The sequence below is a fragment of the Drosophila mojavensis genome, unplaced genomic scaffold (assembly GCF_018153725.1).
Source record: "Drosophila mojavensis isolate 15081-1352.22 unplaced genomic scaffold, ASM1815372v1 contig_74, whole genome shotgun sequence".
NCBI lineage: Eukaryota > Metazoa > Arthropoda > Insecta > Diptera > Drosophilidae > Drosophila > Drosophila mojavensis.
In genome coordinates, this window is record NW_025318899.1 from 23,797,101 (window position 1) to 23,821,274 (window position 24,174).

Consider the following 24,174-nt stretch of genomic DNA (forward strand, 5'->3'; position numbering starts at 1 on the left):
GCGGCTGCTTGCAATGCTTACAGTGCTTACAGTGGTTGCAGTGGCTACAGTGGTTGCTGTGGTTGCTGTGGTTGCAGTGGCTGGGCAGGCGTACCCGCGATAATTGTTTCTTGTCCATTTGGCTATTTTGATTGCAACTAATGAACCCCTAATGAATAGGCAGCAGTCGAAAGCAATGGAATCTGTGAATGGGTTTTAAACAAGGCCCATTGAATGTAACAATTAGTTTAATACGAGGTGGTATTTAGGCAAACCACGCACGGTCCTTAAATCAATTCCAATAATCCTTAGACTAAGCCATAGAATGTATGGTAGAGCCTTCTGGGCTCCCGAGAAGGCCTTCTGTATCCAGTCATTGTACGCGGCGATGGACACGAATAGGGCAGGATAGCGGCGACTGCACGCATGTAAATGCCTGCTAGGTGACCGCCGCAGAAGAGCGGCCCACCTGGATCGCCCCCACAAACGTTCTGCGAGGCGCTGGGCAAGGCCGTGGCACAGAGCCAATGGGTCCTGTAGAAGCCCGGAAATAGGCTGAGGCAAAACTTTTGTGGCTGCAGCTGCAGGGTGCGTGGACTTAAGACGCCTGCACGGGATTCATTGGTCTCCGCGCGCTCCCAGCCAAAGCGAGTGCACCTCAGGTATCCAGAGGACTGGAGAGTGGCGAGACTCGCGATGCCCAGGTTGAGTGTAAGATTCAGTTCGAGGGTGTCCTGGTCCCGAATCCGGAGCAAAGCCAAGTCCAGGTTGTGTATAATGCCTGAACTTGCCCTTGGGTACACCGACTGCACGTGCATGAGGCGAGAGTGCTCCGTGGGCTTCTGTCGATTGGGTGCTCCAGCGATGATCAGCAGCTCGTCGGGATGCATGACGCGTCTGCAGCGAGAGCCAAAGCATTCAAGCGAGCGCAGCATATAATCAAGGGTACTTACGATCTGTTATAAATGCAGTGTGTGGTGGTTAGCACAAAGATGGGCGCCACGATTGTGCCCACGCAGACGTGGTTGGTGCCAAAGTAGCGGGATCTGGGCAGCTTCGTCTGTATGGACACTATATACCTGGCCTGAGGATGGCTGCTGGGCTCCGCTGTCTCATCATGGTCATGCGGCAAATAGTAGGTGGACACACCAAGTGCTATAAGCGAGCAGATGAGCGCAATCTGTAGATGCATTACACTGTAAACAGCCTTGATCACTGCTGCCAAGCCTACTCGGACTCTGTCTGCCAGGCGAGCCCAGTCGCTTTCAGTCTGACGAAATGTCAACAAAGGCAACAAGTCTATCTCGATCCAGATAGCTGACAGACTGACTGACTGACTGGTTGGCTGGTTGGCTGGCTGGCTGGATGACTGCCTGACACCCACATGGCTGGGCAATAAGCACACAATTTGCATAAGCTGCTCAAGCAGACAGCGGACGGCAGACAGCCAAGAGCCAAGAGCCAACAGCCAACAGGCAACAGCCAACAGCTAGCAACAGGTAAGCCGGGTCATGGCAGCCCGCAGCGGTTGCGGGAGTCAGAGTCAGGCAACATCTTCAGTCTGCCACACTTTTGCAGCTGCGTTGCACAGACAAACAGAGAGGAGGAGAGGAGGCAGATTGGATGAGTGAAGAGAACTGCACGACAAGCCGGTATTGCAATACCCTTGCGACTGTGACTAGATGGCTCATAGTTATATATACATTATATTTAATATTTATTTTTTATTTTTCAACTATGAGCTACACAGATTATAATGCCCTGAGCTCATTATTACTAGCTATATAATTTATTTTAATTAACAAAAATGACGATGATTTTATACATAAATTAAAGTTTCTTATTTATTCTATTAATTTATTCATTTATATTTAATGTATATTTATTACATATTAGTATATACATATATAATTAGACCTAACAAACCCAAGTAAAAAATTTAAAGGTATAAATTACGGGAAATGCTAGAGCAGGCGTAAAAGCTCCTCTTTAATAAATTGTTGATTTTAATTTTATTTTATAACAACATCAAATGCTAAAACAGGCATAAGAGCTTAGCTTCAGTTAATTAATAATTTTCATTAAAAAAATAAATAAAATAAAAGAATAAATTCAAAGAGCAAAGCTGCGGTTTCCTGCAAAGTTCACAGATTCGTGGCAAACTTCTTGGTCAATGGGATCCGAGCATATGTAGAATAATCAGAAAACAAAGAGAAAATGGAAAATGGTGTAAAATAAAAGGAATTACCTGTGCTCTGGGGGTTCAGCTCAGCGCACAAGACATAATAAAAATCTCTTTTATGGCACTTAAGTGTTTTGTGTGCGGATTGTGGGTAGCATTTTGCCTTGGATGCTGGATGTTGGATGTTGGATGCCGGAGCTGCTGCTCACCCCTTCGCCTGCCCAGTTGCTGGCCACGATTTATGCGAGTTGGGCCAAAGTAAATTGAGCATAAAAAAGAGCCAACTCTGCGCTGCATTTGATGATGAAGTGCTCAAAATAATGCGAGCCACGAAAATTTACTAAGTGCAAGCGGTGAATTTATTAGACAAAACTTTGCTGTTTACGAGCTGTTGCTGCACGCTTATCAAGCCGCATCAACTGGCTAACTTATGGCCCCAGTTGGGTAACAGGTGCAGCCTCCGACCATGCTTAGATTTCGCTGTTGGACTTGAGCCTGGGTCTGGTCAGCTCGGTAGCCGCTGCCTGCGGTCAAACAAACTTTTTAAGTTCAAATCACGAAGGAAAGGTGCGCTCCCACGATGCTGGTGCAAATTACACACATGTACGCTCACACACGCACACACACATATGCTGCATTGTATGTATTTGCTTACACAAGAGTTGTGAGAGGCAGCGGCAACTGGCAACATTCAAATCCCATCAGCCACGCATGCAATCATCATGATCATTATGAGCGGAAATGCAGGAAAGTAGGAGGTTTTTAACAGCCACCGAACGACCAGCCACCAGCCAACAGCCACCAGCCAACAGTCAGCAACGACCACCGACCGACTGAGAGACCGACGCTTTTTTTGTCTCTGGCAAGTTGGCATCCTGTTCCAATCGCATTCGCACCGTTCATTCTCTTGGCGGCGGCACTGCCACCATGGGCATAAAAAGGCGCACAAAACTTTGCGGCATGCAAAAAGTGGCGACGCCGCCAACGCCGCAGCGGCAGCTGAAGGCAGCGAAAGGCGGCTGAAGGCGACTGAAGGCGGCTGAGGGCAGGGGAGCGCAGCAGCGGCATTTTATGTCGCCAGCAACAACAGCAAATGACTTTAATTGCATTTCTCGGCGCACTTTTTGCCTCACAACCAAAGCCGCAGCCCCAACTTCTGTCGCCATCTCAGTCTCAGTCTCAGTCGCTGTCGCCGTCGCCGTCGCAGTTAGCTAGAACAGACAATGCGGCGGCGTTGCAACATTAACTAAAATTAGCGGCGTGGCGGCAGAGCTACTCTTTGTTGTTGCTCTGTGCGATAATCTTGATATAAATAATAATTAAATGGATTAGCGGGCAATCGACAATGCATTAGACGCTGATGCCGCAGCACCTCGCGCTCAGTAGCTGCCACTGCAGCCGCAACGCCTCGAGAGATCAGCGCTGCAGATTGGCCTAAGCAAACAAAGGCCAAACGCAAGCCAACACTTAGAGCACGGCAAGGCGGGAGGGCGGCAAGGAAGCGAACCAGGTGAGTGCACGCTCAATTAATTAATGGAAACCATGAAAGAGCCCGAAAAGACTTTACCTATGCCGCTGAGACGACAAGAGCAACAGCAACAGGGGCTGCGACTGCGACTGAGACGTCGACTGCGACGTCGACGGCGGCTGCGGCTGAGAGATCACTATCGAAAGTACATTTTACATGCGTGTAGTTAACATACAAAGCGACCGTTCACACGGCCAAGCCGCAGTCAGGCAGTTAGGCAGTCAAGCAACCAGTTGAATGGTCCAACAATCCCCAATTCCAATCGAATCGAATCTCAATCTCGCCTGCACATGCGCAACTTTTTGGCAATTGGTTAAACCAATGCCTTTCCATTTTTTGTATACCCTTTTCAGCCGCAAGTCCACACTGACTTTCATCTAAAGCCTGAGACTTCTGATCACTGATCTGATCTGATCAATGGGGCACGATGCCTGACGCCCTACTGAATGACTTATAAAACTAGTCAAGCCTTAGCTGCTGGCTCTTTCAATGATATATAGATTAATAATAATTAAATTATAATAATTTTAGTAATTAAATAAACACACATGATTCAGGGCTCATGACTTCGAATTGCCTTTATACTTGCCTTTATATTAAGAATAATACTGAATACTTTATTGTAAAAAGCATAATTAAAACTATAACAAATATAATTCTCAAGGACTTCAAATTGCTAGAATTACTGTGAAAACATAATGCAAAATATGAATAATGCAAAATTAAATAACAAATAAATATATAAAAATCTTAAACTATATTAAATATTCATGTCTTAATAAGAGGAAAAGTCTCAACTTATTCATTGCCTAAGCAGATTTCGAATAGTGTCTGAAGTCATGGGAATCATATGATAGCCAAGCCCAAGCGATACTTGGTCTATCAACCTCCCAGAGTGCGCATTTGAGAGTCGACTTGCCCATGCCAACATTTTCTGTAGCCATTTTAGTAAACACCTTTCGCCAAGTTGGGGGGCTTCTGCTGCTGCTGTTGTTGTTGTTGCTGTTGCTGTTGTTGTCGGTGTGAGAATTTGCTTAATGAATTTCTTTAGCTTTATCGCTTAATTTGTGTGCCTAATGAAGTTGGCTATTGGTGGCTGTCAAGAGGGCAGCGCAGATTGCACATACGTCGCGAGGTCCCAGCAGATTGTGCGCTCAGTTTTCGGGCCTTCAGCGTGCCGCAATGTTTGCACTAATCCTCATGCAAATCCGCGCGGCTCAGCACTGTCGAGCTGGCCATATAAATAAAATAAAATGCCATGCGACGCTCTTAAATATATTTTGGTAATTTTTTCATCCTTGTTTCCTACTCCCTACTCTACATAATTGCAGAGAGTTTGGCTCAGCCGTCGCGTCATCGCGTGTTGCGCTGAATACAAAAAAATAAAATAAAATAAATAAAAAAGGCGGAAAATTAAATTTTTATTTATGTGCTGCCACATTTTTTATGCCGCTGTCGTTCTTTGTACTCAACTAGACTAATTTTTGCGATTTTTTTTTTTTTTTTGTTCTTCTAGCATTTTTTATACGATTTCTTTTATTTTTTGCCTTTCGCGACTCGTGGGCTAATATATATTTGGCGCTAGTCGCAGGGGGCGGCAATTTGCGCAAAGTGGATAATGTGCATTATGGTAGTTAAATATGTCATAAAACACTTCATACTGTAGGTTTCCGACCCGACCCGACCCGTCGCCTCTGCTGAAAGCTGTCGACTCCTCCTGGCCGTTGTTTGCCAAAACGAATACGAATACGAGCACTGTCAGTTACTGAGTGACAGTGCTCGGCAGAATGCCATGGCAATTACGCTTGGGCTGCGGCTTGGACTGGGGCTTGGGCTGCACTGTGGCTTGGGTGCGCTGCATTTCATTAGAAAACTGACATTTTTTCTTAAATAGTCATGCGATGGTTGTCAGATTTCAGGCAGCTCGCAAAAGGAATATAATAGTCGCTTAGGTTAAAAATTTTAATAGACATGGCTGAGCTAGCTGGAAAAAAGCTACAATTTAATCATATATAAATTTCTATATATGTATATGTATATGTATGTATGACGTGCTAACAAAAAAATAAACTTTTTAAAAGTAGCCAAAAGTTTTAAAAATTTGATAACAAAATTTGAAAATAACATGATGTTGAAAAATTCTCTTTGAAAATAATATATTTTTTTTTCTGCTGGTCTTCAAATTAACAACATTCACTAGGATTAGTAGATATCTCTCTTTTTAAATGTTCAGCTTAATACTCAACGTTTGACGACTGCTTCCTGAATTATATTTCCTTTAAGGCCAAATCGCCAAAAAAGCCAATCGAGTTCCTGATCTTTTGAAAATGATCTGCTTGGGAAGTGGTTTGATATCAGAGCTCCTAAGCTAAATATTCTCCACAGCTGTGGAGTAGAGAAGAGACTAAATTGGGGATGATTCTAATGATGACTCGAATAAAATGTAAATTCTAATTTTATCAAATTTAAATATCTTTGATATATATGTACATAGTATTTACATAATAAGAAGTTAGTAAGAAAGTCTTATCAAGATTTTGTAGGCAAAAAAATAATAAATAAGTAAAATAAAAATTCTTAAATAGCTAAACTGTAAATATCCCAGTTGAAAGTCTTAGTTAACTCGTGTAATAAAATAAATTTGTAGCATAAGATTTATATGATTGGTAACAAAACTGCTTAAAAACGTAATACAATTAATTACATTTTTGTTGCTGTTTAAGTCACTTAATTTAAAAAATAATACTTAAGAATCTAGTTCAAATAAATCTTAGATTAAAGTGTAATAGTGGAACTTGCATTCTGTACTTGATTGCACCCAAATGCTTTATTGTATTAAATTATTAAATAACATTAAAATGTTCAGTTCCAAAATAGAATTCATTATGACTTTAAATAATTTCCGTAATTTATGTCGCAATTCCTGCGAATAACTTATTTGTATCATATTAACCTGCCAAACGGAGCCAGTGAATAATAGAAAATATCTATCGCTTCGAGTTGTCAGTTTAATGCGCCTATCGTGTGGCATGCATCTGTTGAATGGTGCTCAGGGCCCGGGTCCGCCAATAAAGTCAATAAAACAAATCTGCAATTGATTATTTTTACATAAAACTTGTCCAATATTCCATATAGATCGGCATGCCGTTACAGTGACACGACCTTGAGGCATAATAAAAATATGTAATGCAATGCAATTACAATCAAAACCGCACGACCCACACACAGCATTGCCCAGACTGCGACTGCGACTGCGAGTGCGACAGCGTCTGTGGCCACCATGGCAGCTGTGGTCGTGGCCAGGTCTGGGACTCGAGCCGAGACGGTGCTCGTTCGGCCTGTACGCATGCGCCGCGTGAGCTCCGTCGATAAATCGAAATTGTTTGCACTGCCAAAAAGCGATTAATTGCACGAGGTGGGCTGAGCAGATAAACCGAGCAGCCCGCTGGCCGCGATCTGGCAGCGAGTTATGGAATTATGTGTCAAACAACGAGAGTTAATGGCGCAGTCGGATGTTTGTTGGCCAGCGCGCTGCAGCGGGGCGGGGCAGAGCGGCGCAGAGTGTGTGGTGCAGAGCCCTAATGGAAATCGCTGGCATCTGCTGGCGAGCTGAATGGCCTCGTTGGCCTGTGATTTTGCGCACATTGAATGTGTTTTTAATTACGAGACTGAGTGGATGCCAAAGCGGAGGCATTGCCGAATGCCAGCGCACACGCCGCACTCATAGATAACAATTTAGCGGCAATTTAGGCACGTCCAATGGCCAGCCCAGGCTAGCCAGCCAAACCAACAAACCAACAAACCAGCAAACCTACAAACCACTGACCACTGACCAGCACACAGCATCAGTATCTGCATCCACATCCACATCCACATCCTCATCCTCATCCACATCCAGTCATGAGCGGCACCCGCGTCGCTGCCATTGCATTTGCTACTGTGCTAAAAGTTTAGCATGCGGAAAATTAACATGCGGCTGCAGCGGCTGCTGCTGCCACTCAGCAAGCTCGGATCTGTGTATATCTCAGTGTCTTTGTGTGTTTCCTGGTTGGCAGATTTCCCTGGTGAGAAAAGCCACGGGCAGCTAGCGCTGTCGTCGTCGTCGTCGTGGCAGATTGAGCGTGTGACCAAAGTCAAGTGCAGTGAAAAGTAATTAACTCGAATTGGTGAGCCCGACAGAGAGCTGCATAGAGAACTGTGCGCGCACAGTGGGTGCCAGTTGTTTGGCACCACATAGGCCCACAGCCACTGCCGCAGCCACAGACACAGCCACGAGCAAGCGATAAGCCACGCAGCTTAACCTAAAACCTTTCATTAAGACAACAGTTCGAAAGCAACTTTCGAATTATTGAAATTAAATGATTTTTATTATTACAGCTTGTGACTGTGCTGCATGCGTGTGGCTGGGAATCGAGCTGGAAACCAAATCAATTCGATTGGCAGCACATTAAAATATTTGATTTGATGTGGCAATCGAACGACCGACCGACCACCAAGCGAGCCCACCAGCTACCTGAGCCAGCCTACCGATCGATCCACTGAGCCACTGAGCCACTACCAGGAACAAAATCTAGCAATTTGTCAGATTGAAACATAAAAATTTGTTACACTTTATGCTTGGTTAGCTAGCGACTCCAGCAGTCCGATTCGAGTGAGCAGTCGCATCTATTTATACATAGAGGAAAAGTTTTTACTTGGAAATCTACCCAATATCATGCAATGTGACAGGCTACAGGGAAGTCGCCGCCCAGACACAGTCTAAGAGAAGTGAAGAGAGAGAGAGAGGGGAGAGGGAGACAGAGAGAGAGGGGTCATTGCAAAACTCCCCCACAAACACAACCGACATCTGCGAATTTGGACTTGGACCAATGCGGCGTCGAGGGCGACAAACTTGCGACTACAGCCACGTCGTCTGCTCCTTTTATGCGACATCTGTTTAGTGTGATTTGGGAAAATGCATATCATGCCCATTACATTGGCAATTGCAATAGCGGGCGCGTATGCGCGCACTCGGATTCCCAGATTCTGGTAGACAGGCTGAAAAACAAACCAAATAGTTTCACCCGTTCACGAATATGCGATTTGCACTGAAGTTCAACAGACTCACAGATCACTGATCTTATCTGCACTTATAGCTCCAACAGAAGGGCACTCGAAGAGTTTACGAAAGTGGGGATCAAGTTGAGTATGCAAACTAGACTCTTAGAAATCAAAATTTCAAATTTCAAAAGACTACGTTTCCATAACAAGTTATAAGAAGTGTTTAAATGTTTAAGACCCTCTGTTTAACAACCCAAATGTATATTTTATGTTCTCGTTTAAGCTTTAATTGTATATGCATTCTAATCTAAAATAAATAAATATTTAATGATGAGGAAAAATAAAACCAAAAGTTGAATCACTGACTTGCCTTTCCTAAAAGGCTATGTATAATTAATAAAACATAATTTATTCCTAAAAAAAAAAAAATAAATAAATAAATTTAAAAAAAAAATGTATTTCTAAAATAATTACAAACAAATTTATTTAAATTATGTAGAATTCAATTTACATTTTATGGAAAACAAAGACTAAATCCAAATCTTTACTCCTGTTAGAAAAAACCAAACAAACCCAAATGCTGCACCTTATTCTTTATATTTTTCAAATAAATGTTTATCTTGGTTCCAGATATTTTGATAATTTTTTGCTGGAATACTATAATTTAATTCTAAATATTAATTTCAAACAGTAGGTCAAGTAAGTATATTAACTTTACCACGGAGTGTCTAATCGAATCCAATTGAATCCAATTATATTTTATAAGTGAAACCAAAGGCCGAAACAGTATTTATTTTACTTATAGCTATGGTCTTCCTTTGCTTGTCAACTCGTTCCAGTGCTTTTCAACTTCTATTGACACTTTCCCGTATATGCCGAGCAACCCTCGTCACTTAGCGTTCGCGGGCTGTTTTGGTATTGGGAAATATGTTGTGGTAGGCGCGGGTGCAATGCCGCCGCATCCTTCGCTTTATAGTGTGTATGTGCATATATAAGATCTGCAGACAATCTGTGGAACAATGTGATAAATCTTATAGCGCGCTGACTACAACTGCGGCATGCCCCCTCTGGGTGGGAGTGTTTGCTGCAAGTGCAGAGTCAGAGTCAGATAGGCACAGTCAGTTAGAGTCTGACTGGCGGACGGTGCGACAGACACTCTGGCTGGCTGGCTGGCTGGCTGGCAGACAGTCAGACAGAGGAGAGGCAAAGACGGGACGGCGAGGCTCGAGGCTCGGTCAGGCGTTGGTCTGGTCGCCACACCAACGCATCAACAGCAACAGCAACAGCAAGAGCAACAGCAACTTGTACATCATTTTCAATGCTAAACAACATGGCAAGAGCATGGCAATGGCCTGCAACGACAACAGCAACAACAACAACAGACACTGCATTGCTCATATGGCTTGCAGATTTATTTTGCAGGCGTCGACTTCGACGTCGACGCAAAATAGTTGAGCGCAGCGCAAATTACAAATTCAAATTTAATTAAGTAAAAAATTAAAGAAAAACAAAGATGCAGACGCGTCTGCGTTGTAGTTTGTCAGTCACTCGCAGATGGAGACGGAGATGGAGATGGGATGGAGATGGAGATGGATATGTAGATGGAGATGGAGCTGGTAGCGGGGGGAACTCAGCGTCTGTCAATGTGACAGGCGACAAGCATCGCAACATGGAGTCAGCAACGGACCCGGAGCCACAGTCGCATCCGAAGCTGTGGCCGGAGCACTGATCCCAGCCAGTGGCATGCAAATCGATCGCATCGACAGCGGGCACTTCAATCGTCGATGTCGCCTTGACGCAGCTAAAAATGTTTCAATTAAATAAAAATAAAATCTATATATTTGCCGCATCGATACATTGGTCGTCCCGTCTACTCGACTTACAGCGCGCCTTTTACGGCCTCGTGTGGTGGCAGCCAATGTGCGGCAAGTGAAGGTGTTCCACTGGATAATTGCATGCAACGTGGACTTGCTATAACTGTTATAGACTATGCACTTGCCAAGCACCACATGGGTCACCAACTCAAGCACACCACCACAGCCGTAACTCGTATGAATAGCAATTTCTTCAGGTGGCCCAACTTGCCTTCCCCTCCCTCTACGCCCATCCACTATGGCTATTGCGTGTCCATTTGTTTTGGGCATTCATTTGCAACGTTGGCAAATTGGCTGGCTAAGCATTTACCTCATAATCACTGTGATCAGAGCCTGATGGTGAAATGCACTGGACTAAAGTACTGTGCCATGGTCTGCCTGGGCAATGTGACAGAAATGTTGACATGTTGACTAATCCAATGTTTCCCTCAAACATCTCGATTGTGGGAAAGTTAAAGAATTCCGTCTTTAGACGTTAATCCATCAGACAAATCTTTAAATATAAACATGGTCATTAAAATTAATTTTTTAAATTTTATTATCATTAATATTGTGATTATTAATTTAACAAAATAATTAATAATGCTACAATTCGAATTGGAATGATCAATTAAAAATTCTTATAATACCTGTATTATTATTGTATTACAAAATTTTGGATTACGATTTTGGATTACGATTGATAATATTCAAGTAAGCATCATTATAATCACTACAATAAAAGGTCACCTCATTATATACATCATAGTCGCATTTAAAACACATCAGAATAGAATAGAATAAGTGAAGAGAATATCTATGACTATATGCTTGGTCAGGCTGTCAATTACCATTTAAATGATGAAATTAGTGATCCAAGTGTTATATAACTAACATATAAATAGAATTTTTCTTAAATATGCCTGAGTCGATTAGAAATTAATGTTTTGTTAGAATAATAAAATCCATTCATTTTCTATCTTCTATCTATCCGAATCGATCTCTTTCTCAATCTGTTTAAAACGTATGTGAGTTAATTTATTATTTAGTAAATTGGGAATAGGGGATGCACATCTCTCTGACAAACACACAGCTCAGATCTGCTAGCTGTGGCCCAATGTCAGTTGCTTCGTTTCCATTTGCCATCCATCAAAGCCAAATAGTATTTTGCATAAAGTTTCCAAGTTGTGACGTTGCGTTGCAGCCTGCAGGGCTTGTTCGCAGTCGGCGTCGCATTTGCAACGGTACTTTGCGGCTATAAAACGTTTAGCCAGTCGTCAATCTGGCTCCGGCTGAATGTGTCAACGTTGCGGCGAGTGAGCAGCTGCAACCTGTTGTCAGCCGCAGACAGGCTGTGGCACAGCCAACTAATTATGAATCAAATGGGCGAGCGTCTGCAGAATTGTCGCCGATGTAGCATTAATAATGCAATATTTAAGCATTGAGTTTATTGGCGGCACCTACATGAAATCATCATTAAATGTTGCAGCCAGTGCTGCGGTGCCGTGGTGCTGTAGTTGCCCCGCCGCAGAACTCGTTTGCCGCAATTTGTGGCATTAGCAGATGTTGCAGACATGTTAGCTCCTACACAGCAGACGACCCATATCAGCCTCTGCCAGGCCAATTGATGTGACTTCCGCTCTGTCTAAGCTCGACGGCCTCAAAGTTAAAAGCCACAGCAATAACACACAGCACACAACACATAGCCCAGAGCCCAGAGCCCAGAGTTCACAATCCACAGTTCAGGAAGTGGCCAAGACACTGCCCCGGACACAGACGGACCAAGACTTTTCAATATAAATCAATTGCGATATTTGCCCCAGCGCATACGAAAGTAGCAGCTAACGGAACTGGGCGCAAGGCATACGTCAATATGGCAAAGGACATGCGAATTGGCAAAAGAGAATCTCAAGACATTTCAAATTTAAAATGTGATTTCGCCGAGCACACACACACACACAAACACACACACGCATATAAGCAACTGGAGCCACATACATATGCCAAGTCAAATTGAAAGGATAATTCGCCCGCAAACACCCTCCTGGGTATGCAGCTCGCCCAGAGACTCAGCGCGACCGCCTCACGCCCCTCGCCCCTCGCCACACGCCACACGCCCTGCGCCCTTCGCCCTTCGACTGCTGATGGCATGCTAACACGCCTTTGAATTTGCCAATTGCTGTTGGCGCACGTACAAAACACTTAAATTTGCACAGCGGCAGCCAAGACACAGTCAGACCCGGGCCAACTGCATACGTACGTACCTACATACACACACAGACATATGTAGGTATGTGTGTATATGTGGAGCATACATATATACAAACAGATATTGCTACACATGTATAGACGTAGTCCGCAGCCGGCCGGGAGCCGCAGTCATACCCAGAGGCACTAGGATGCCAACGAGGCAGCGAGCACGTTTAAGAAATAGAATTTTTAAGCAAGTGCGTTCGAGTCAGTTCAGGACCAAGTCCGAGTCCGTATTCCATGTGTGCGCATTCTTTAAGCTTTCTTTCTCCTTTGTTTCCTATGCATTCTCTACTCTATGGGATCACGTAAACTAATTCAGTCAGCTTGCAGCTCGTTGACTTATGATTCATATAATAGTTTGGAGCCACACTGCAAGAAAAATAAATATCAAGTGTTTTTTGGTTCAATCACCCTAGATTAAGGCGAAGTCTGTAAGCTCGTTTTCTCTTAATTCTTCTTAAGGACTTACAATACTCTAACTGTACTGGATTATACCAATCTGATTTCAAATCTCGACATTCGGGAAATAGAAAAGTTGGAGTCGTTAGAGATGCGAAACTCGATCGTTTCAACCATCGATGGATAATGTCAACCGTATTTCATTAAAAATTAATTTATTAGTTTATTATGTACTATCACTACTTCATTCATAAGCATTTATTTTATTTAATTTTTCATATTTGTGCATATTAATTTTTAGCCGATATATCAACATTGGTTAAAATCCATCGATTCCTTCGATGAGCTCTAACAAATCTAGCACTTGTTATGAAAGGATTAAACAAATGTTCTAAAGGCAAAAAGACAGAGTATCGGGTAGTCAGCTATTCCTCCTCCTCAGGAACATTTCCATGTGCACTTGAGCGTCTCACAGCTTTACAGCTAATGAATAGCGCCCGGTTCAATATGATTTCTTGCACGATTTGTTTGTTAAAAGTCAATTAGTTGATAAGGCAGCTAAGAGCTGCTGTGAGCGGCAGTCGCTTCTTGGGCAGTTGCTCCGTTCGGCTGCTGGGAATGGCCCACACACAAATGTAGCGTTGGCGGTTGTGGCGGTGGCTGCTGCTGCTGGCTGTCTGCTGGCAGTGCCACTGCCACTGCCACTGCCACTGCCACCACTGACTCTGGTAGTGGCTGAGGCAATGCCACTGGCACTGCATAATAAATTCGCTAACCACGTAATGCTGCAGCTGCAGTGCAGGGATTTGGTATACATTTTTTATGCGCTGCCCGCCCGCTCGCAAGTGCCGGAGACACTGGCAAAAGTTTAAGAAAAGTCAACAGTTAACAATGCGGCTTCAACGTGTCGCCCGTGCGGATGCCAATGCGGATGCGGATGAAACCACAGCCGTAGCAGGAATAGCAGCAGCAGCAGCAGCAGCAGCCGCAGCAGGGCTAAAGTTCGTGCGCTCTAATGGCATATTGCGGGCAAGTGCTAAAGCGAGCCGACGACGCGACGCTCCGGGAATATAAGCAACGTGTGAGAGTTTGTCTTCAAGTGTTTCTGGGCACAGAGTTTGGCATTGGCTGCTCGTTGAGTTTGTCTTTAAAATGGCCAAAACTTGCTGCTAATTGGATTTCCAACTCAATAAAAACTGAATTAAATGCGTTTTGATGGTGTGACTTAATGCTCGCTCTGGGTTCCTTGACCAGTCACTAGCCACTAGCCACTAGCCTCCAGTCACCAGTCGCCAGTCGCCAGTCATTGGCCACAAGTTCACAAAAAAAATGAAACTTGGCAGGCAGCATGCATAGACAAGTGAGCGGCGGCCACAGCCCGTTGCAGGACGAAAGGTATTTGGCTTTGTCCTAAAACTTTTGCATATTAAAATGTCATAAAAAGCAATGTGCAAAGCAATTTCCGCTGCCAATTGCATAAAAATTCTGAACTGGAAACAAAACAAGCATTTGCAGCTGTTTTATGCTTGCATAACAAACACTTTGCACAGGCCACGCGGCGTATGTATAATTTTGGCAGCCATCGTCAGAGATAAAATGTCATTAAGCCAGAATGCAGCACGCACAAACAGTCCAGCCCAGTCCAGTCCAGTCCAGAGCTGGAACTGGAGCTGAGGCTGGAGCACAGACTGTTCAGCTGCCCACACAGTGGTCAGCGCTTGGCTTTAGCTCTGGCTTCGACTTCGGCATCGGCCTCGGTTTCGGCCCATTGCGTGACTGTGACGGTGAGTGCGATTCCGATTTCGATGACGCCTTCACATGCCGCAGCAGCAGGATGCGAAGTGGAGCCTCCCGTTGGCCAGATTACGCGCACGATATGCTAATTTACATGCGGTGCCAGAGTCCAAGAGAAGTCTTGTTGTGGGCGATCGATGGCCATGCGAGTCAAGCACCGTCACCAGCACCGGCACCGGCAGCGACAGCGACAGCGACAGCGGCCTGCGGCCTGCGGCACGGCCTACGGTGCACCCTGATCGATATCTGGCATCTGGAAAGAAACGTGGTAAGTACAAGTAATCGAGTTGTAATAAATTTAAAGTGTGGAGCACCCACAAAAAAATACGCCAAGGCAAACTTGTTGCACGCATATTGACACACGCACAGAAGCAGCAGCAGCACCGCCACCAGCACGACCAGCTGGCTAGGGAAGGAGGAGGTGGCAATAGAAAGTCCTAGCCAAGCTGTTGATTTTTAGCAAACATTTCACCTGCCTGGCCGCCGGCTGTTGAAAGTGCGACCCGAGGGGCTACTCGCTAAGTATTTTCGCGTTGCGGTTGCGTTGCGACCACTTAAAATCGACTGCCTGCAGTTGTTGCCACAGCGGTTGTTGCATGCAACAAGCGTCAATCACCCGCACAAAGCCAAACCGTTCGCTTCACTGCCATGGAAAATTGTTGATTTGCCGCTTGATTGCGTGCACAGAGTACAGTTGGGGTGCTCCAAAAGCAGCCCGCAGTCAGGCGGCCGTAGCGGAGCCATCAACTTCATAGATGTGAAAAGCCCAGCGCACCGACAAACACCGGGAAATTGCAGTGGACGTGTGGGTCAGCAAAGAAAAGGAATTATGTTCAATTTGAATTCAGAAAGTGAACAGGGCGAGAATACAATCCTCTCTTCAATAGCAAATCATATATTAAGCGACAATTTATTATTTATTTACAATATATTTCCAGCTGGCTTTTGATCATTTAAGTAGGACTCGCTAGCCAGATGCAGCCTTCAACGCGCCTGGACTGAGGCCAATCACAGGAGGTATTTCTGTTGTCGACACGAAACTGTACTTGGCCACATAGCCATTGAGGCCTGCTTCGTAGGTAACGGTCAAAGTTCCGGAGGGCGAGGCGTACTGCTGTATGAGCTGACCCTTGACTATCGGCTCTCCAGATGCGATCAGCTCCACGGTCTCCTCTCGCAGAGCTCCACCTTCATTGATTCTATGTGGGATGTTTTGGATTGGCAAGATTAGAAAAATATTGAAATTTTTAAATATATATATTTTATCGAAGTATTGAATGCGGAAACAAATATCTATATTCACTCAAAATATCAAGAGGTTCAATACACACTCATTCCTCAATTCGCAACGATTCAAATAAATCTAGTATATGTAGCAATATTTTGTTGTTGTCCCAAACTGAGAGATACTGTTTCACTGACTTTACCAGACCCCTTCACCCTAGACCCTTTGACCCCTTATTTAAGTATATTGCTAGTCGAGAGATTTTAAGCCTCGAAATACTTTTCGCTCAAACAGACTGCTGCACAGACGGACGGACGGAAGGGCGAAGGCAAAAAGTCATTATTCTATCTATTATATCTACCTATTATATTATATTTAAACATAGAGATAAGTTTTAATATGTATAAGTGCATCTACCTGAGCGTATATTTGTTGTCACTGATGGGCTCCAGCTGAACGTAGTTGTCTTGGAGACGCGGTACTATAGCCGCACTTGCCAAATTGGCAATCAAGGCAATTAGAAACTGCATTAAAAACGAAATATGATTTGAATAAACATTTTGAGTGAAAATATAAACATACCAATGCAAACAAATTAGCAGACATGCTGTTGTCGATCTTTTAGCGTCTGAATCCGGCAAGCAACTAGAGAAGCACCGTAGAGCGACTCATCTCCAAGTCCGAGCACGTAGTCGCTACACTCAAATTAAATAAGACTGAAACGAGTTTTACCTTTTGACGGCTATTAAAAAAAAAAAAAAAAACAGCATTAATATATCGCGGCCTTAAGCTTGAAATTGTGTGAAGGCTGCGTCACCCACAAAAGCCGCATTAAATTGCGCGGCCAAAATAATTATGGCCAAACTTTGAAACGCGCCTTTGCAGCCATAGAACAGCTATTGGCGAATAAGTTTCTTTAAACGAGAACAGATCTAAATATGTTTTGGTTGAAAATTATAAATACTTAAATTATTCAGATTTTATTAAATATCTCAGCTGCAAAGATATGCGTATTAGACTCACATATAGAAGAGTTGCATATTTTGGAATTTAAATTGAATATATTCAGTATTGAAATGGAAATTTGTAGAAAACTGTTTGCTATTAGCCAAACAATATAAAAGAAATAATACATTGACGAGTTGATAGACTCGATGTTCTCTAGAACCACTCGAACATTCTCAGACGATGCGAATCCATTCACGATTTGAGTAAATACCGAATTATTTATTAGAGATACATATGTCCGATTTTTTGGAACTACGAGTGAATACCAAGAAACCAAATGCACATACACACGCACACGCATGAGGCTGCAGTCAGTGTTGCCAGTTTAGCCTATTCAGACTACATCTAGCCTATTTAAGAGTGATCTAGCCTATTGATAATAAATGAATTGAAAAAATTAGTATGACATAAAATGGCCAGAAATTGAGATAGACTTTGAAGAAGTCCTAGTCCTTTAAATAACTATAGAAGAGATGAAACTGCTGTCTACACAAGTTATTTAGCATGTGAACATTAAACCTTATCAAGCATATACGAGCCCAAACCACTATTAATTCGAACAGCATGTTTTTTTTGCAGTGCGCAATGTTTAACACACTATATTGTCAATACTACTAAAGATAACACATACCAATTCATTTCGTCTTAAAGATAATTTTATTCTCTTCATGATGAAAAAAAAAAATAATGATCTCTTTCCAACAACAACAAAAATATGAGTAATTTACTAAAACGGTATACTTAAGAGATAAGAAAAAATTGACCACTATTAATTCGAACGCTGCGTAAGCTTACCTTAATCTCAAGAAGAGCAAAACAAAAGCAACTAATGTAACGGAATGTAATGTAACGGAATCACTATCTAGTTATGATCGGCAAATAATGTCACAATACAGCATGCAAAAAAATTTTAGAATTGCTGCAGATCAATGAAAGTTTAGCAACGATGGTACGTGGTAAACCAATTTGTAAAGAAATTAGAGTATTGATTAGGGATTATTTTTAATCTGGAAAGACACTTACGGAGATAAGCAAGCAATTAAATTTGCCTAAGTCGTCTGTGCATGGGGTGATACAAATTTTCAAAAAAAATGGGAATATTGAAAATAACATTGCGAATAGAGGCCGAACATCAGCAATAACACCTCGCGACAAAAGACAACTGGCCAAAATTGTTAAGGCTGATCGTCGCCAATCTTTAAGAAATTTGGCTTCTGAGTGGTCGCAGACAATTGGCAAAACTGTCCACCGAGAGTGGACTCGACTGCAATTAAAAAGTATTGGATATGGTTTTTATAAAGTATGTTTTGTTATTAGCTGTGCATCGTACCCAATAACTTACTCGTAATCTTACTCGTAGGCCAAGGAAAAACCCTTGCTTACGCTTCGTCACAAAAAGAAGCGTTTGCAATGGGCTCGGGAAAGGACTCAAAGGCAATGGGATACCATCATATTTAGCGATGAAGCTAAGTTTGATGTTAGTGTCGGCGATACGAGAAAACGCGTCATCCGTAAAAAGTCAGAAACATATCATAAAGACTGCCTTAAAAGAACAACAAAGTTTCCTGCGAGCACTATGGTATGGGGATGTATATCTGCCAAGGGATTAGGAAGACTTCATTTCATTGAAGGGACACTCAATGCTGAAAAATATATTAATATTTTACAAGATAGTTTGTTGCCATCAATACCAAAACTATCAGATTGCGGTGAATTCACTTTTCAGCAGGACGGAGCATCATCGCACACAGCTAAGGGAACCAAAAATTGGCTGCAATATAATCAAATGGAGGTTTTAGATTGGCCAGCAAATAGTCCAGATCTAAGCCCAATTGAAAATATTTGGTGGCTAATGAAAAACCAGCTTCGAAATGAGCCACAACGGAATATTGCAGACTTGAAAATCAAGTTGCAAGAGATGTGGGACTCAATTTCTCAAGAGCATTGCAAAACTTTGTTAAAATCAATGCCAAAACGAGTCAAATGTGTAATTCAGGCCAAGGGCGACGTTACACAATTCTAATATTAATTAAATTATTGTTTTGAATATGATAGTAAATCACATTACGCAGCGTTCGAATTAATAGTGGTCAATTTTTTCTTATCTCTTAAGTATACCGTTTTAGTAAATTACTCATATTTTTGTTGTTGTTGGAAAGAGAGCATTATTTTTTTTTTCATCATGAAGAGAATAAAATTATCTTTAAGACGAAATGAATTGGTATGTGTTATCTTTAGTAGTATTGACAATATAGTGTGTTAAACATTGCGCACTGCAAAAAAAACATGCTGTTCGAATTAATAGTGGTTTGGGCTCGTACCATACATTCTTGAGCAGTTGAGCGTTGGCCTATATATCAGTTCGTCTGTAAATCGCTCTGTCTGTCTCTACTAAAGATCCTTCCAGGTATCTATATGTATAGTACATCAGTATTCATTTGGTATTTATATTTGAGTAAATCGAAGCTTGAATGCTTGCAGCAGGAGAGAGTGCTCCCATTGGTCACTTAAAGCTCGACTGCAACGACCCCTACCTGGCGTTAGACACAACATTTGAGCGCGACTTAGGGTTTGAGTGAAAGTCGCCCTATATAAACGGCAGCAGCTACGGCCTCTCTTCAGTCGCCCAGACCTGGTGCGAGTCAGTCGTGGAGTGCAGTAAAGTGAAGTGAAGTGTGCATACACAACTTTACAACTGAGTTTCGATGAGGTTTTTTATTGATAATAACAAAATAGGAGTAGTTATCGATCTACGCGTGGTATATATGGACAGATGAACAGACTGACGAGGCTAAATCGACTCAGCTCATTGCTCTGATTAAAAATCTATATGCTTTATGCCATTTAACAAACCCATTATACCCTGATTTCTAATTTTCAATAGGTTCAGTGTATACAAAATTTCTAATTGAAATATAACAATTACTTTAATGTACGAATAAATATGTCAAGTGTGATATAAATTACAACCACATATGCACATACATCATAAGCGAAAGGCATTAAAAAGCTTTTGCGGACTATTTAATATTTGTCAGTTAAAACAAAAATATAATAAAATTTGAAATTCCTAATTATACAATATAAAGCACGAGTTGCATATTGTTTTGAAAGCTGTTGGTAAAAGGTAAATCCACTTTTGCAGTCCATTAACTGAGCAAAGGCCGAAACGTATTTAATAAACATGCTTCCGAGCGAATGCTTTTATGACCCACTTTTTAAGGCCGGAAGTGTGCCCCGCGGTGTTAGTTAACTACCACCTGGAAGATTGTGCACCGCTCTGAGAGCGGAAACTGCTTCGACTGCCATATAAAACAGACCATTACCGACTTGTAGCTCTTAGCTGAGATATTGCTTATTAACTGCGATGTTTTTGGTTTTGTTTCTCGAAGCCCATAAAAAATGGAAAGTCCTTAAACAGGCAGGCTAGCTTACAGGATAATGCTGTTTACTGATGCACTCTACTCAATCAGAAATCATTGATGAACCACTGACTCTGGTGGCCTTTTCCTACTAATTTTTGCGAACTTATCATGTAGGTTTCAATAAATTGGGGTTCTTAATGTATTAAAGGACCAAGATGGAAATGGCTCCTATAGAAATACAAAAGGTTTAATTATTTATATAAAGTCAGTTGGATACACAACTCTGCGAATTTGCCGACATTTTAATATCGTGAGCCAATCCAGGTTGTTTTGCTCAACACTGTTTAATAAAAACTTGACGACCGTTTTATAGGCTTAGCGAGCATTTTCGGACAGCACTCATCGATTCGACACACAATAAACGTAACGATTCCCAGGCCATGTATAATTCATATCAATAATGCAGACTGAGGTCGTTCACAACTATGATCTCATATAGCTTGTTAGGCTAAAATTAGCTTAGAATAGTATAATGCCCTTAATCCTTTCATTTGAAAAAGTTTAGCTCCCTCTAAAATATAAATGCTTGACATATAATAGTAACGATTGTAAAACACAAACAAATCAGAATCTGAAGTGGAATTGCCATCGATATTAATATCAATAATGGAGATCGAGGTTGTTGAAAACTATGATCATATATATGTAGATCGTTAAGCGAAAAATTAGTTTAACATAGTATAATGCCAATAATCCCTCCATTTGAAACAGTTTAGCTTCCACTAATACATATTTGCTTAGCATAAAAATTAAAGATCGTTGAACACAAACAAATCAAGATATAAAGTAGGATTTTCATGGATGGCTTATTCGGTATAATCGGCCGTGTTCAAAGAAGTCTTCCAATTAATTTACGAAAATCATTATGCATATTTATAATATTATGCATAATTCATACAATCTACAAGCCCTGAGTTTTGGTATTGATGTTTCTCTTTATACGCTTCTAGATCGTAGCGGTACATGCTGATATCTAATTTCGAGGCCATTGTCACTTCTTTGATTGAAAACAAACAAATTAGCAGGCTGCTCCACTCTATTCTTCACGACAGTTTCATTTTACTTACATCTAATATTATACATATTTTTATTATTTATATGAAATATCTGAAACTTAGGCAACAGCTCAGCTATCTATCATGATGAATTCCTTTTGAATTCCTGTTTGTGTTAACTTTATGTGTCTTGTCTGACAATTTAAGATGGAATTATATTTTTCATAGACTGTTTACAGCCGATTCCTTATAGCAATGTCCACAGAAAAGGCAAGCCGTAATCATGAAAATAAATCGCTTTCTCTCAGATTTTCTCTTAAGTAATATAGGCAACTTGATTAAGTTGGAAATATGAAAAAAAATTTTCAAATTCTTAAGGTCTGAGGATCAAACAATTAGAGTTATAATTGTCCGACAGGTGTGTTTATATATATTTGCTGGAGCTAACATCAAAAATTCCTCTCATTCCCAAATTTCACTTTATGCTTGCAGACATGCCCAAGAAAGTCGAAGCCCCGGCCAAGTCGCATGAACACTTGGGCAGACCCCTTACCATTCACATCTACAGATTAACTGTCGAGCCGTGCACGCATCGCCGCTGGCTGTGCGTCTGGCTGGCAACAGCCGTTGCCGTTGCCGTTGCTGTTGCCGTTGCCGTTGCCGTTGCCCTGAGCACCCACTCGCAATTGCAGACGAACTAGAGATGAACCCGAGGCGGGCGCTGCGACCGTAGTTGATGATGCCAGCTGACCTTAATCACAAATTTGCATGCGCATTGGGGCCTCGAGTCGACAGACGGACAGACAGACAGTCAGGCAGCCAGACGGACGGAGATGCAGTTGGAGCTGAAGTCGGAGTTGCAGCTGCAACAGGTGCAGCCGCTGCAGTCGTGGCAGTTGTTATGGAGTTTGTCTGGGCATTGAAAATTCTAGCTACACCCACACACACGAGACACGAGGCACGACCTTAGCAGCTCATTGATTTCAATGGCCTTATGCCTGCAATTTAAATGCATAGCTGGCGATAAATTAATGCCAGACAATTGCATATTTTCTAAGGTCGTTCGAAGGAGGCAAAGAGGCAGAGAGCAGAGCGAAACCCGTTGCCGCTGCCCCAATGCCTGGGAACGGGCAACACCCGCAATTGATTTTGTTCTGTATTATTTGTTGTAATTTTTTGGGCGATTTTGCTTTGACTTGCAGCTGCACTGCACTGCAGCTTGATTTATGTGACAAAAGCTGCAGTGAAGGCCGTAGCTCATATGGTAAAAAATTGTCAGCAGAGCGCGCCATAAAAGCCGAGCGCCGAGATACGAGCCCGATACCAGACACTAATCAACACGTATTGATCATATGCAAGTGGTCAGCAGTCGCCAGACTCGAGAGTCCATGGAGCAACTCTCTATTAATTAAACAGCAGCAGCACCAGCAGCAGCAGCAGCAAAAACTTTGCTGCCGTTTTGGTCACTACACGTTCACTCCACTACAAATTGCTGTTGCCACTTTAGTGCGCCAGCGACTGAATCTTAGGCCAGCTCCATGCGACCAATATGCTTATCGCGGCGGCGTAATCGCCAATTGCCAGCACCGAGGGCAATGAAAATGGTCTCTGATGCCATTCCACGGACGGGAGGACGTAATAGGACCGGGTGCCGATGAGATACATTCTACAAGGCATAATTTATACGCAGCCCGTTTCCCTTAAGCTCCTCATAAATGTGACAGTTTTCCTCAGAACCGTTGAAGTGAATATGGTCCGTCGGATGTATAAACCAATACGGTAAGCAGGCGGCTCTGGGCTACAATTGCTTGGCTTTGTTTTGGCGCTGGTCTTAAATGGAATATCTTAAGCAATTGGAGCTAGCAACAGATGAAATCTGCGCCTTGCAATTCCTTACTAATGATCTGCGGAAAGAATTGATTGAAAATACATAAATAGCTAAAAAACTATGAAATTGCATGGATAAGGAAAATTATTACCATAGAAACTATCTTATTATATGGATTCCAAATATGAGGATTCCATGAATATCTTTTTCCTTATCAGGTTATTTACATATTTTAAAATCCTACATGTGTATGTTGAAATAATAATTTGAATATGCTATGAAAACTATCGATAGTGGCTATACATGATATATCATCGATACTAATGAAAGAGACAGAATTCTTTTTAATTTTATTAAATATCTTATTATTAACATTATGGTTTGTGTCTATAGGAAATTTAAACAATAATAAAGAGCTAATAAAATCAGCTATCAATTTAGTTAGGCAAATATATCAACATTGATCTATCGCAAAAATTTATGTACACTGATATTATCGATGGCTTTAACAGCTCCACTCTGTATTTCATAAATCTCGAATCTATCATATTTCATATTTGAGCTGTGACAAAGCTGAAACAACGTCAGCACGTAGCAATTTTGTAGCTGCAATTTATTCGAGTTGGCTTTCAGTTGGGCCATTCTCAAATGCATTTGAAACAAAC

General features: G+C 42.1%; 2 protein-coding genes across 2 annotated transcripts; both read right to left on the reverse strand.

Annotated features, from left to right (window-relative positions):
- Positions 1 to 209: 209 nt before the first annotated feature.
- On the reverse strand, positions 210 to 1,238 carry LOC6583451 (chymase). Its single transcript, XM_002009083.4, has 2 exons — positions 933 to 1,238; positions 210 to 876 (listed from the first exon to the last, which is right to left on the reverse strand). The coding sequence occupies exons 1-2, from the start codon at positions 1,169 to 1,171 to the stop codon at positions 288 to 290; spliced, it is 828 nt and encodes a 275-aa protein (XP_002009119.1). The 5' UTR covers positions 1,172 to 1,238; the 3' UTR covers positions 210 to 287.
- Positions 1,239 to 15,907: 14,669 nt separating this feature from the next.
- On the reverse strand, positions 15,908 to 16,946 carry LOC6583453. The gene is made up of 3 exons (XM_002009085.4): positions 16,836 to 16,946; positions 16,671 to 16,777; positions 15,908 to 16,227 (listed from the first exon to the last, which is right to left on the reverse strand). Exons 1-3 carry the CDS (start codon positions 16,857 to 16,859, stop codon positions 15,996 to 15,998), a joined length of 363 nt encoding a protein of 120 aa, XP_002009121.1. The 5' UTR covers positions 16,860 to 16,946; the 3' UTR covers positions 15,908 to 15,995.
- Positions 16,947 to 24,174: the final 7,228 nt, after the last annotated feature.